Source organism: Macrobrachium nipponense, chromosome 17 (genome assembly GCF_015104395.2).
Source record: "Macrobrachium nipponense isolate FS-2020 chromosome 17, ASM1510439v2, whole genome shotgun sequence".
In the NCBI taxonomy this organism is placed as follows: Eukaryota; Metazoa; Arthropoda; class Malacostraca; order Decapoda; family Palaemonidae; genus Macrobrachium; species Macrobrachium nipponense.
Window position 1 is genome coordinate 84,401,161 of NC_087210.1, and position 13,210 is coordinate 84,414,370.

General features: G+C 42.1%; 1 protein-coding gene across 2 annotated transcripts; it reads left to right on the plus strand.

Moving 5' to 3' along the window:
• The first annotated feature begins 912 nt into the window (after positions 1-912).
• On the plus strand, positions 913-13,132 carry LOC135196085 (optic atrophy 3 protein homolog). 2 transcript variants are annotated; one of them, XM_064222541.1, is made up of 4 exons: positions 1,023-1,160; positions 3,567-3,743; positions 12,432-12,554; positions 12,831-13,132. In XM_064222541.1, exons 2-4 carry the CDS (start codon positions 3,605-3,607, stop codon positions 13,061-13,063), a joined length of 495 nt encoding a protein of 164 aa, XP_064078611.1. In that variant the 5' UTR covers positions 1,023-1,160; positions 3,567-3,604; the 3' UTR covers positions 13,064-13,132. The 2 variants fall into 2 exon arrangements, with proteins under 2 accessions (XP_064078610.1, XP_064078611.1); XM_064222540.1 differs by lacking the exon at positions 3,567-3,743 and having other exon boundaries at positions 913-1,160; positions 12,831-13,113.
• The last annotated feature ends 78 nt before the right edge of the window (positions 13,133-13,210 follow it).

The window sequence follows — 13,210 nt, forward strand, 5'->3', positions numbered from 1 at the left end:
TATATATGATTTAAATATTCATTAATATTACGTATCCGAGAGAGTATACTGCTGCTGAAAATAGACCTAGGCTAATCATGTGCGAAAATCAGAAGTCCAATTTAGGCCCACTAAATGTGTCATGCAAATTATTTTATTGATCAAAGGACAAAATTAGTTTAACTAAACATCGTTTTCAAAGAATGTTAACGCTTTGAGGTATTATTTATCGACTGTAGGAGACGAAATGACATCACCCCAGTGCAGTACGATACGTTGAGTCAAGACTCGAGCGGCAGCAAAGCCAACTTCAAAATCTTCGGTATGCTGTCACGAAGCTAGAGTTGAGAATAAAAATTAGAAATCGTGGACCCATCGGTATATATTTTCCTTACTTTGCAGAATAATTATCTTTAATACGTTGAATAAGTCTACTCGGTTCTAATGTAATTTATTTCAAGTATAGCACCTTTGAAAGGAAATGTTATTTATTGTTAAGTAAATAATCTGGAACCTGCATATGGCAATATTTCCAAAACACACAATGAATTAAGAAACTACGCCAATTCTTCGTTGGCCGTACATATGAGTTGTAGATTAAGTTGACCTTGTATCTCACAGGGTCTTACCCAAAATTGGCTATGTTACGTCCATATTTACTTGGACACTACTAAAACCTGACGAGGTTTCCAATAATTTTGATAGAAGTACGATGTAAATTAAAAAAAAAAAAAAAAAGAAAATATGAGAGCTAGAGAGACCTGGTACTGTTATTAACGAAAGATTGTCTAGTAAAGTAAAGATTAGGATATTTTGAAAATGCATTTTAAAATTGGAGCAACGCGATAGTAAGGAAAACGTTTCGGTTTTAATCATTAGTCCATGGGAGCTAATTATGATAGGTAATAGGAAAGTGAGGCGCTGTTACAGAGGCAACAACCACCCAAGATTGCTATGGAGGAGGTGGACGGTGGTGAATGACTGCAATCACCACCGTTACTTTGCAGGTTGCGCTCTACCCTAGATTACAGCATAAATAATGCCTGTAGTGGGTTTTCCCATTGCGAAATTGGCCACTCTTGTCATTAAACAAGTGTCCAAACCACTTGCAAGCTTCGCGAAGAGCCGTGCGAAGAATAACCACTTCTTCAGGACTTACGTCTTGATGCCACCGGCGCAGTGTAAGTTGCAGCACTTCTTTTACCCTTATGTAATCTGTTGTAATGCTTTGTAAATAATTTATTGAATAAAAACTAAAATGTAAATTGGTGTTTTATATATTGTTATTTTGTTATTTAAATCACCCCCACGATTTCATTGCTATACCTAGTTGTAGCCTAGTACCGGGCCTACTCCCCACCCCCTCGTTATTTATTCCTGCGCCTAATCTCATTTAGAGTAGGCGTGACTAGCCCAGGCTTGCATACCTACCTACTAGTAGGCTAGTTTGAAGCTTAAGTATTGTAGATTAACGACAGTGACCTTGGCAATTCAGCCTGTGACGCCAAGTAACTCCTGAGAAATCATTCAATCAGTTAGGTATAGCCTATACCTAGGTAGGTAGGTATACCATTTATGAATTAGAATCCTCTTTAGCCTAGGTTAAGTAAATTTAACCCTGAAATTATTATTCTAAGTTAGGCACATTTGGTACAGCCTTTAGGTTAGGTTAGCCTACCCTATATTAGTATCTGGTAAGGTAGCTTAGGCTGTACGGCAAGTAAATGTCCTTGCCTAAATCCTAGATAGTTTTTTCTGTATATTGCAATGCAAAAGTTTCGGTCCTTGGGCATTCCAGTCAAATTAAGTTCAAGAGCCAGGAACAGGGTACAGTATTGCCATCAGTGCACCTCATTCAACGTATTGTAGGCATTAGCCTACTACCTAAAGGTTGTTTCAGCATTTGTTTTACCCGTAGCTACATACACTGTTTAGTGTTTTACTTTACATTGATTCCTACTTTCTTTATTTCTTCTTCCAGTGATTCCTGATTTTTTCTTCCATTTTCTTTCTGAAGTATCTTAGGTACCTATTTCTCAGTGCAGAGCTGAGAGTTTTGTCCCAATTTGACCTGGGATCCTTTTGCCTCTTTTCATTTCTTTTTCAGATATTATCATGTTTCTGTCTAACTACTTGAACTCTCTCTTATACACTGTCTTTTGCTTAATGGCTGAAATTGCCATAGTCTTTTGCTTTCTAGCCTTAATTTCATTACTCTTTGAAATAGTATAGTACTTGAAATAATTTAAAGTAATCTGAAGGACTTGAGAGATTTTCTTTGATAAAAGTGCAGTTTTAGATTAGGAAATAAGATCATTAATTGCTTAAATAAAATAACACTTTCTTTTAAACAAAGCTCCATGAGCTGTTGCTGGAACCTCTATGCATGTAGCTGGATGAGCAGTAAATTCTGGTGGTATTTACCTAATGCCAAAAGTATGACTGTTTCCGTAGCTTCTCCCAACTGATGGGAACCTCTAATGGTGTACCAGAGAGCTTTTATGTTCTGGGAACGAAACCTGTAGGGGCTACAGAGGAACAGTGAGGGTCATAGTTGCATTCATGGGAGACTGCAGCTCTATTAGCATTGGTCATATCAGTGAGAACAGTGAGAGAGCATAAATTTCTAGACAGTGCCAGGGCAGCCAAAAGGCCTCTGTACCCCTTGATGGTGTTCAGGAAAGCTGTACAGTATTTTGGGAGTTGCTAGTTCTTGTTGGTTGCAGATTAAGTCAACTAGAGGTGTACTCCAAAGACTCGGTAAGATTCTGCACATCTCTGGATTTAGAAACCACTGTGATGGCAACACATGACCTTTCTGGAGAAACCTGTTAACACATTGTTTCCCTGGGACATAACTTGGGATTAGAGTAATGTTAGATTTTTTTTCCTAGGGAAAAATCTTGATTGCTAACAGTTTTTTCAATCCTCATTTAAGAAAAATTCCCTCAGGCAAGCCCCAATGTGAGACTGGAAGTGTAAGTCTGTGTTGTCTTTGAACTTTTGTAATATAATAACCTTAATTTTACTGGTATGTACTGTTAACCTGGTATATAAGTAAATTAGTGTGTTGGGAAAGAATTTTGAGTAGGTTCATATGCAGTACAACACACTAGTATATGTTTTGTGATACACTGTTGTTTTGATCTCTACTATATCTCTCTTCAAATAGATATTTTGAAGGGCTGTTGATTTTTGCTACATAGTGGTGGTTATTAAAAAGATTAAAACAATTATTTGTTTGTTATAGAATAGAGTACTGTCTTGGAAATTCTTCTCAATTTTAGGTTTTCTAATCAAACTGATTTGGTGAATAAAATGGGAGCCATAGTTATCATTCTCTTGCTAATTGAAAGTCTAGAGAAATGCTCTGCTCTGTAAGGTGGTTTGATATTCATTATTGTTAACTGGAGGTACTGTAATTACCAAGATTTGTGACCTCCACAGTTTACCTAGATTTAGACAATTTTATAGCCTTATAGCATAGTTTAATGAAAGAAAAGCTTAAATAAATTTAAATCAGCTGACTTTGCACATGCCTTTCCTACTTAACACAGTTCAAGTAATGAGGCTGTCTTGCATTGCAGGTGGGATCTAAGTTACTGCATCAGAGGAACAAACACTCATGGCTCCCATTTTTCCTCTTGCCAAACTTGCATTTCTCTTTGTGAAACAAGTTGCTCGGCCTTTATCTAGTGGAATAAGACGTGGGGCTATTAGGAATACATTCTTTAAAGAGAAGATTTGCCTTCCACCAGCGCGACGTAGGTAGATTTGTTTAATGAGTGTTTTTCAGTATCCTGGACATAAAAAGAAGTCAAGAGTTGTGAACATTGTACAGTAAAATCTCATGATAATGGGTTCTTTGGCATTTTATGGTTATCAATTAAAGGAAAATGCTCATTATCAAAGTTTCAGACCTATCCTATGGTATGCTATTACTGTTATCAGACTCTGCTACAGTAGTAAACTTGCAATATTTCCCTTGTGACTGTTTCACTATACCCACCCCAAACTGAATTTGGATCTATTTTATTATTTGTCATTGGAAGTATACTATATTTATGACTCTTAGATGAACTTTGGCTTGGCTGTGGTTTGGGTTTCTATCTTGCTCTGAATTAATGTTTGTTCTTACAAGGATCGAAACCTTTACTGTATCCTTCTCTCTTGATTCTCAATTTCATACAATCAACTTACCTGTCAGATATATACATAGCTAAGACTCCGTCGTCCCCGACAGAAATTCAAATTTCGCGCCACTCGCTACAGGTAGGTCAGGTGATCTACCGGCCTGCCCTGGGTGGCAGGACTAGGAACCATTCCCGTTTTCTACTCATATATTTTCTGTCGCCGGTGGTATCAACATCGTTGCTGCCACCTCTTGACTGGAATTCGCTTTTCTAAGCAATTGATCATCTTTTTGTGGACTTTTGGTGACGTACCTGGATCGTTGTTTTGGCATTCGCTACTGTGGACTGGATTTGGACTTGCTTTTTGATTTTTTCTTCAGAATGTCTGATTCAAGTGTTTGTGTGAGAATGTGTGTGAATGTAGGCTGCAAGGTGAGGATACCGAAAGCTTCGGTTGATCCTCACACTGTATGTCGCAAATGTAGGGGTTTTGATTGTTCCATTTCTAACACCTGTCATGAGTGTGAAAGGTTGAATGTTGAGGAATGGAAGACTCTAACTTCTTACTTGAAGAAGTTAGAAAGGGATAGAGTCAGAAGGGCTGCATCTAAGATGGCGGGTAGTTGTACAAGGCCTATTGAGCCTTTGGATAATTCTAACTCTTCTCTTAATTATGATTCTGTATCAGGACCCTCACAGGCCGTACATTCAGATTCAGCTTCGGAAATTGCTGAACTGAAGGCTACGCTTCACAGGATGAGATCCGAAATGGCTACCATAAAAGGTAAGGATGGTGAAAGTGATTTTAGTGAAGTGAGTGTCCCCAGTGTTGTGGAGGGGGCGTCTGACCGTCTCTGCGACGCTCCCAGGCCTAGACCTCTTCCAAGCTCCCAAGCCCAGAGGAGAAGGAAAGTCGAAAGCCGTACGGAGGTTGTGGAGAATTCCCCCCGGTCAGGCGTCCCTTCAGCAGGTGCTGTGTATAGACAGCCTGCTCAGGACCGCTATCGAAAAAGCGTCCTCAGAGAGTGCTTCTCTTCGTCCGCTTCTCCCTCTCCTAAACGAGGGTGGAAGGATTCGGACTTGTCCAGGCCCCTGAAAAGGCACTGGAGAGATCCTGGTTTGGATTCAAGCCCAGAACGCTTTTCGGAAGAAGAACCTCCTTCTATCAAGAAGGCGAAGAGGGTTTCGCCGTCCCATGATGGGGGCAACACGCCTTCGAGGTCTACCTCTCCCGTTCAAGAAGACGCAGGAGAAGCGTCCAAAAGGATCATTTTGGCGGTACAGGAACAGCTTTCCGCCCTAGTAGGAGTCCTTTCGAAGGATCCTCCTCGTAAGAAAGACGTCAGACTGCCGGTCAAGAAGACTCGTCTTCCTTCTCCCACCAGGAGTGAGGCTCCTGTGAGACGTGAGTCTTTTGAGATCTCAGATAGAGACTCGTGGGAAGATCTGGATCCGCCAGACAAGCGCGTAGCAACAGCCAAGCGCGAGGCGTCCTACAGACGAGAAGCGTCCTCTAAGAGAGAGTCAGACAAGCGAGAAACGCATTACAGACGAGAGGATTCTCCCAGATGGGATACGTCTGCCAGATCAGTAGCTTCAGCCGAGCGCGGAGTAACAAGCAGGCGGGAGCATTCATCCAAGCGTGAGGCTCAAGAAGAACATCTGTCACGCAAGGAGGGGACTTCAGGAAGACGCGAGTCTTCAACAAGGCACGAGGTGTCAGTCAGGCGCGAGGCGCCAGCCAAGCGCGAAGAGTCAGTCAGGCGCGAGACGCCAGCCAAGCGCGAGGATCTTGCCAGGCGCGAGGCGCCAGCCAAGCGCGAGGAGTCAGCCAGGCGCGAGACGCCAGCCAGGCGCGAGGCGCCAGCCAAGTACGAAGAGCCAGTCAAGCATAGGAGCTCTTTACACTCTCTTAGCCCCTCTCCTATTAGGAGTTTGTCCCCAGTAGAGAGAATTGTTGGACAAGAAGACCCGGAACGAGAAGTGGTCTCTCCTACTGATCCGATTATGGAAGAGGAATCAGAGGACGAGTCTCACAGTAAGGAAGGACTGTCGAACTACAAAGTCTTGACAGCTCTCCTTCTCCAGGAATACGGAGACGCATTGATCCCTGCCGCTCCTCCTTCGCCTCGTTCTCTGTTTTTCATGCTCGAAGACTCCGAAATCGTCGGCTTTCGTGAAGATGAGACCGACGATTTCTATGAAGAGAGCTCTGCAATCACTGGATAACTGGATGCTTACTAAGAAGGAGCTAGTAAGGACAGTTTTTTGCATGCCTCCCCCTAGACTGACCGGCAAGAGAGGGATTTGGTACCAGACTGGGGAGAATATGGGTCTCACTCTCCCTGCTTCAGCTGAAGCTGACTTTTCCAGTCTGGTAGACGCATCCAGGAGACATAGCCTTCACACGGCTAAGATTACTTGGGGCCTTTCAGAGTTGGATCATCTCCTCAAAGGACTTTTTCACATTCTAGAAGTCTTTAACTTCCTAGATTGGTCCCTTGGGGTGATGTCCAAGAAGGCTCATGCCCCTGAAGGGCTAGAACCGGATGTACTCCTAGCAATTCTGTCATGTATTGACAAGGCGGTGCAAGACGGCTCAGGGGAAGTTTCTTCCTTGTTTGGAGCAGGTCTCTTGAAGAAGAGATCTGTGTTTAGCGCTTTCTTGACGAAAGCAGTATCACACTCACAAAGAGCAGCTTTGTTATTCGCCCCTAGGTCTGATTTTCTGTTCCTGTCACAGTTGGTGAAGGATATTTCACGATCGCTGACGGAGAAAGCGACTCAAGATCTTCTCCTGCAATCGTCCAGGAAGAAGAGACCAGTAATGATGGGAGAAAAGAAAGTGACGTCTACTCCTGTTCGGCCCTTTCGAGGCGGCCCTCCAACTAGAGTTACCGCTAAAAGGAAAACGACCGAGAAGAGAGGTCGAGCCTCGTTCCGCCCCTTTAAAAGGGGAAAGTGAAGTGGCGCTCCTCCAAACACCAGTAGGTGCCAGGCTCCGGGGATTTGCGGAAGCCTGGACTCGCATCGACACAGATCCTTGGTCGATGTCGGTTCTTCGAAGGGATATCTCATTCCTTTCCTGGACAATCCTCCCCTGACGTCAACCCCGAGGGAATTGTCCGCCAATTACAAGGACCCTGTGTTGAAAGATACTCTTCAACAAATGGTGGATCAGATGTGGGACAAGAGAGCTATAGAACTGGTGCTGGATCAAAGCTCCCCGGGGTTTTACAATCGTCTTTTCTTGGTTGCGAAAGCCTCGGGGGGATGGAGACCAGTTCTGGACGTCAGCGCTCTGAACAAGTTTGCTTCAAAAACAGAAGTTCTCCATGGAAACCTCTGCTTCAGTCCTGGCGGCTCTTCGCCAAGGGGATTGGATGGTGTCTCTGGATCTCCAGGACGCATATTTTCACGTCCCGATCCATCCTTCGTCGAAGAAGTACCTCCGTTTCATGACGGGGGGAAGGATCTTCCAATTCAGAGCCTTGTGCTTCGGCCTGTCGACGGCGCCTCAGGTTTTCACGAACCTTTTGAAAAAAATGTGGCGAGATGGCTTCATCTGAAAGGAATCAGTATATCTCTTTATCTAGACGACTGGCTTATCAGAGCAAAGTCAGAGGAACAGTGTTTGGAGGACCTGAATGTGACACTAAACCTTATAAAGACTTTAGGATTACTCGTGAACCTCGAGAAGTCCCAACTGATCCCCAGCCAGAACTTGGTCTATCTGGGGATTCGGATGGATTCTCGGGGTTTTCGAGTATTTCCTTCTCAAGAGAGACTAGCGAGAGGTTTAGAAAAAGTCTCTCTCTTCCTAAGGAAGGAAACGGGACTTCGGCGAGGGAATGGTTGAGCCTGTTAGGGACCCTTTCCTCGCTCGAACAGTTCTTTCACCTAGGAAGACTTCATCTCCGTCCTCTTCAGTTCTTCCTCAGAAGTTCGTGGAACATGAAGACAGGACTACTCTCGGACTTTTTTCCCATTCCAGATCTGATAAAACGTCATCTAGAATGGTGGTTACTCCCACTGAGGGAAAACAAAGGTACTTCCCTGGAAATACAGAGCCCAAACCTTGTATTGTTTCCGACGCGTCGGAAAAAGGTTGGGGAGCAACTTTGGGAAAGAGAGAAGTGTCAGGCACTTGGAATGCTCTTCAAGTGTCCTGGCACATAAACTGCAAAGAACTGCTAGCTGTACACCTAGCTCTAAAGAGCTTCAAACCGTTAGTTTGCAACAAAATAGTTCAAGTAAATGCGGACAATACAACCGCTCTGGCATACATTCGGAAGCAAGGAGGTACTCACTCGTATGCCCTTTACGAACTCACGAGAGAACTTCTGTTGTGGACATCCCAGAGGAACATCTCTCTCTTGACGAGGTTCGTTCAGGGAGTAAGGAACGTACGAGCGGACAGGCTGAGCAGGAGGAACCAGGTCCTTCATACCGAGTGGACCCTCCACTCAGAAGTTTGCCTCAAGCTCTGGTCTCTTTGGGGAACTCCTCATGTCGACCTCTTTGCCACGTTCCTCTCGAGGAGACTGAAAGTCTTCTGTTCAGTGGTAGAAGATCCCAGAGCTCTAGCAGTAGACGCCTTCCTACTAGATTGGTCTCAGGTAGACGTTTACGCATTTCCCCCATTCAAGATTCTGGGCAAGTACTCAGGAAGTTTGTGACTTCAAAGGGGACAAGAATGACCCTGATAGCCCCCTTTTGGCCAGCTCAAGAATGGTTTCCAGAGGTACTGGAGTGGATAGTAGACTTCCCCAGATCCCTTCCACAAAGGAGGGATCTTCTCAGACAACCACACTTCGAGAGGTTTCATCAAAACCTCCCCGCTCTCGCTCTGACTGCCTTTCGACTATCGAAAGACTTGTCAGAGCGAGAGGCTTTTCTAGTAAAGCAGCAAGCTCGATCGCTAGAGCCCGAGAACTTCCACTATCCGGGTTTATCAATCCAAGTGGGAAGTTTTTAGAAGGTGGTGTAAGTCAAAGAAGTTGTCCTCCTCCAGTACCTCTGTAGCAGAAATAGCTGATTTTCTGTTATTTCTGAGGGAAGAGTCGCACCTCTCCGTAGCCACGATTAAGGGCTATAGGAGTATGCTATCGGCCGTCTTTAGGAATAGAGGCCTAGATTTGGGAAACAATAAGGATCTGCATGATATGATTAGGTCATTTGAGACCAAGAAGTCTAGAATGACTTCTCCCCCTAACTGGAATCTAGACGTAGTACTGAAGTTCTTGACTTCAGAGAGATTTGAACCCCTACATTTGGCCTCGTTTCGTGATATAACAAGAAAATGTTTATTCCTTTTGTCACTGGCGACGGCAAAAAGGGTTAGCGAACTGCACGCCCTTAGTGACAAAGTCGGGTTCAATGTAGATTCAGCCATCTGTTCCTTCAAGGAATTATTCTTGGCGAAGAATGAAAATCCTTCGAACCCCTGGCCGAGAAACTTCGAAATAAAAGGATTATCGGGTCTCGTCGGCAGGGAACCGGAGAGGTCTCTTTGCCCGGTAAGGGCTTTAAAGTTTTACTTAAAGAAGAAGGAACAGTTGGGAGGTTCTAGACAAGGCCTGTGGTGCTCAGTGAAGGATCCATCAAGGCCTATGTCTAAGAATGCATTAGCCTTTTTTGTCAGGAACGTAATTATGGACGCTCATAAGGCTTGCACGGACGATTCTTTAAAACTTCTGAGAGTAAGAGCTCATGAAGTGAGAGCAGTGGCGACGTCTCTCTCTTTTCAGAGAAATATGTCGCTGAAGAATATCTTGGAAGCGACATATTGGAGATGTAATTCTGTGTTTGCGGCTCACTATTTGAAGGACGTGCGTGTGACCTATGAAAAATGTTTTTCATTAGGTCCTTTTGTGTCTGCGGGCACAATCCTGGGTACAGGAGCTTACAACAATCCTTAAGATTTTTTTTTTACTACTTAAGTCTAATAGATATGTTCTAGACTTTCTGCTGAACAAGTGCAGTTGCCGCACAAGCGGCCAGTCACTTCAGTTTAGTAAGGAACTCTTGTGATATCTTATATTAGATAAAATTTTTTTTTGGAAATTATTGTGTGCGTGTGCATTGTGGTTGAGTTACGGTTGTTGCGAAGAGTTGGGGATAACTCTGAGCAATTTTTAATACTAACATGGTGGTTAGGATCAGGTGGTCGGGATTGGTTGTATGCTCCTTAATAAGGTGTGTTGTCATGTAAGTGGATCAGCACCCATTGACAAAGTCCTTTCAGGCTCTGCCGAGTAAGTGGATAAGACCCCTTCGGCAGACCCACAAGAATTCTTGGCCATAGATCACATATCTCGCTAAAGTTTCTTGAGGTGATGCAGACTACGGGGAAAACACCCACGAAGTCTACCACCTATCAGGTAGGAACCAAGGTTTTTATTTTATACCTACAACAGATGTTGTTTACCTGTCTATTCTAGTAGTAGCTGTCTCTTACCCTCCACCGAAGGGTGCCAATCAGCTATGTATATATCTGACAGGTAAGTTGATTGTATGAAAATGATATTGTTATAATACAATAAAGTTTCATACATACTTACCTGGCAATATATATAGCGATTAGGGCCCACCCAGCCTCCCCGCAAGGAGACAGGTGGAAGAGAAAATATATGAGTAGAAAACGGGAATGGTTCCTAGTCCTGCCACCCAGGGCAGGCCGGTAGATCACCTGACCTACCTGTAGCGAGTGGCGCGAAATTTGAATTTCTGTCGGGGACGACGGAGTCTTAGCTATGTATATATCTGCCAGGTAAGTATGTATGAAACTTTATTGTATTATAACAATATCATTTTTCACTTTTTTTTAATATACGCAAATCAGGGTGTCTCCATTGCTGATGTGCTCACAGTACTTGAACATTGGTTTCAGATGCTTATCAAATGCTTCTTAGTCCAAGAAGAGAACTTGGGTTGTTGTACTTAAAGTTTTTCAATAGGTTTTTTAACCTTAATATTTGCTTGGGGAATGTAACTGGGAAACATTTAACATCTCTAGTCCAAGTAAATCCCTTCCAATTGCCTATTACTGAAGAGGTAGAAGATAGTTCCTTGGGTGATGAGTTAGCCTAAAATATGACCAAAAGCTTTAAGCAAAAGTAGATAAAATGCATATACCTACTCAATCCAAGACTAAGACTTGCCAAGCCTTCTTCAAGTTCTACTTAATGGGTTGAAGATCCAAGGTGGGGTTGTCATTTTGGTATTGAAGTGGTGGATGATGATGAACCCCTTGTAGCTGAATATCAAGTAATGCTTCAGTTTTACAGTTGAATTGACAGTAATGCTTCAGTTTTACTGTTGAATTGGCAGCTATACTAGCATCTCTAGAAATTCTAAACAAAGACTACAGAGATTATGCTATTTATTCATATTCCCTAACACTGTACAGCAATTCAGTCCTTATCCAAATTATTAGCCTAGTTTTGTTGGGTGCTGACCCCTTTTGGTATCAAAATGTTATGAGCAGGCCAATGTGAGGGTCATAATACTCAACAAGATTGGATAGTATGTATACTGATTTAATCTCTCGGCTCCTTTTACTGCTCTGATATGAAATAGTTTATCCAATCTTGCTGAATGTACAAAGCAAATGGAGTTCTTTCTCTGAGAACTTGAAATATCAGAGAATCCACCCTTTGGCTGATTCTTGGTCATTGTCTTCCCAGAGAAAATAGATTGAATGGGCTAAGGTTATGTCCAATCACGTATTCCACAAGTTCTTATGGCAAAATTTGTGATCTCTGTGACATCCTCTTTCCTGTGGAACATTCATTGGTGGACTGTCCCCAGGATATGTAATTAAGAAAAGGCAAAATCATGTTTATAATGATATTAAAGTATATTTTGATATTTAACCATTTTTATCAGTTGCATACTAGGTTATTGATTTATCACAGTTTTACCTTTAAAAAATTCTCATCATAATACGTACTGAGTAATCTGTGTTCCAGTGTCAGGTCATCAGACCTGTCTTTCATAAATCATTGAAATTAAATCAGCAGGTTTTCAGTTGACTGCCAGACTAGCTCTTAAGGCAGTTGTGAAATAAGGGTTTGGATCCATAGAACTGGGTAAAGATGGAATAATACAGTTGTTTACCATTAGAAACTGTCTAAGCTTGTCAAGTGACTAAGTATGGAATTCTTTAACTCCAAGTAAGCACAGTAATGGTTGAATACTTTTCTGTGATAAGTTTATTGCATTTGATGTAGATGTCCTTGACTTTGATGTAATAAGCAGCTGTGCATTATGTGTTACTAGTATATGAATTTTCTAACTAATTTCTTCAACCCTCAGTTTATCACTGGTGTGAAGTTCGAATGAAAATGTATGTGATGAACATTACACGGTCCAAGGAGAGTGCACCAATTCCGAGACTCAATGAAGAAGCTGCAATTGAGCTGGGAGCTAACTTATTAGGTAAAGTTACACAGTACTGTGATTCACAATAATTATGTGCTCATTTAGATTAAATTAAATTTGTGTACAGATGAGATACAGTAAAACAAATGTAACTTATATATTTTGATATATTTTTGCCATTTCAGCACAACAGATTTGGTTTTCATTAAATACAATGTTTTTTTAGAAGAATGTAATTTACGACCTTCGAATATATTATTATGTAGTAGTCGTATGGTTCCCTGTATGTACTGCTACTATTATTTTACTTTGATTTTATTCTGTTTTGTGAAGGTGAGGGTGTCATATTTGGAATTGCTGTTGCTATCCTTGCTTTTGAAGTGAGTAGACAAAAGGAAAAAGATAGAAAGAAAGAAGAGAAAGAAGCAGAGTTTATAAATGGCCTTGAAAATCGTATAAATGAGCTTACATTCGCCAATGAAGAACTTGATACAAAAATGAGAGAATTAACAAGAGCTGTTTATGCAACGCAGCATCAGATACAGGTAAGAACCTCTTATATATAAGAAATTCCCAATCTTCTTACAGCTGCAAAATATGCACCTGTATCGACAAGTTTGAAATACTATGGTAGGTGCAGTGATATGTTTATTTTCCAAGTAGTGTAATTTAAGCATTCTAAGTAAACTACTACTTGGAATGCTTTGGCTTTT

What these genes read in the sequence shown, in the direction of transcription:
- LOC135196085 (XM_064222540.1), top strand. Translation starts at nt 1,019, where the DNA reads ATGCCTGTAGTGGGTTTTCCCATTGCGAAATTGGCCACTCTTGTCATT. An exon ending in CTTGATGCCACCGGCGCAGT is followed by an intron (nt 1,161 to 12,431) that starts GTAAGTTGCAGC and finishes TTCAACCCTCAG; the next exon opens with TTTATCACTGGTGTGAAGTT. An exon ending in GCTGGGAGCTAACTTATTAG is followed by an intron (nt 12,555 to 12,830) that starts GTAAAGTTACAC and finishes TGTTTTGTGAAG; the next exon opens with GTGAGGGTGTCATATTTGGA.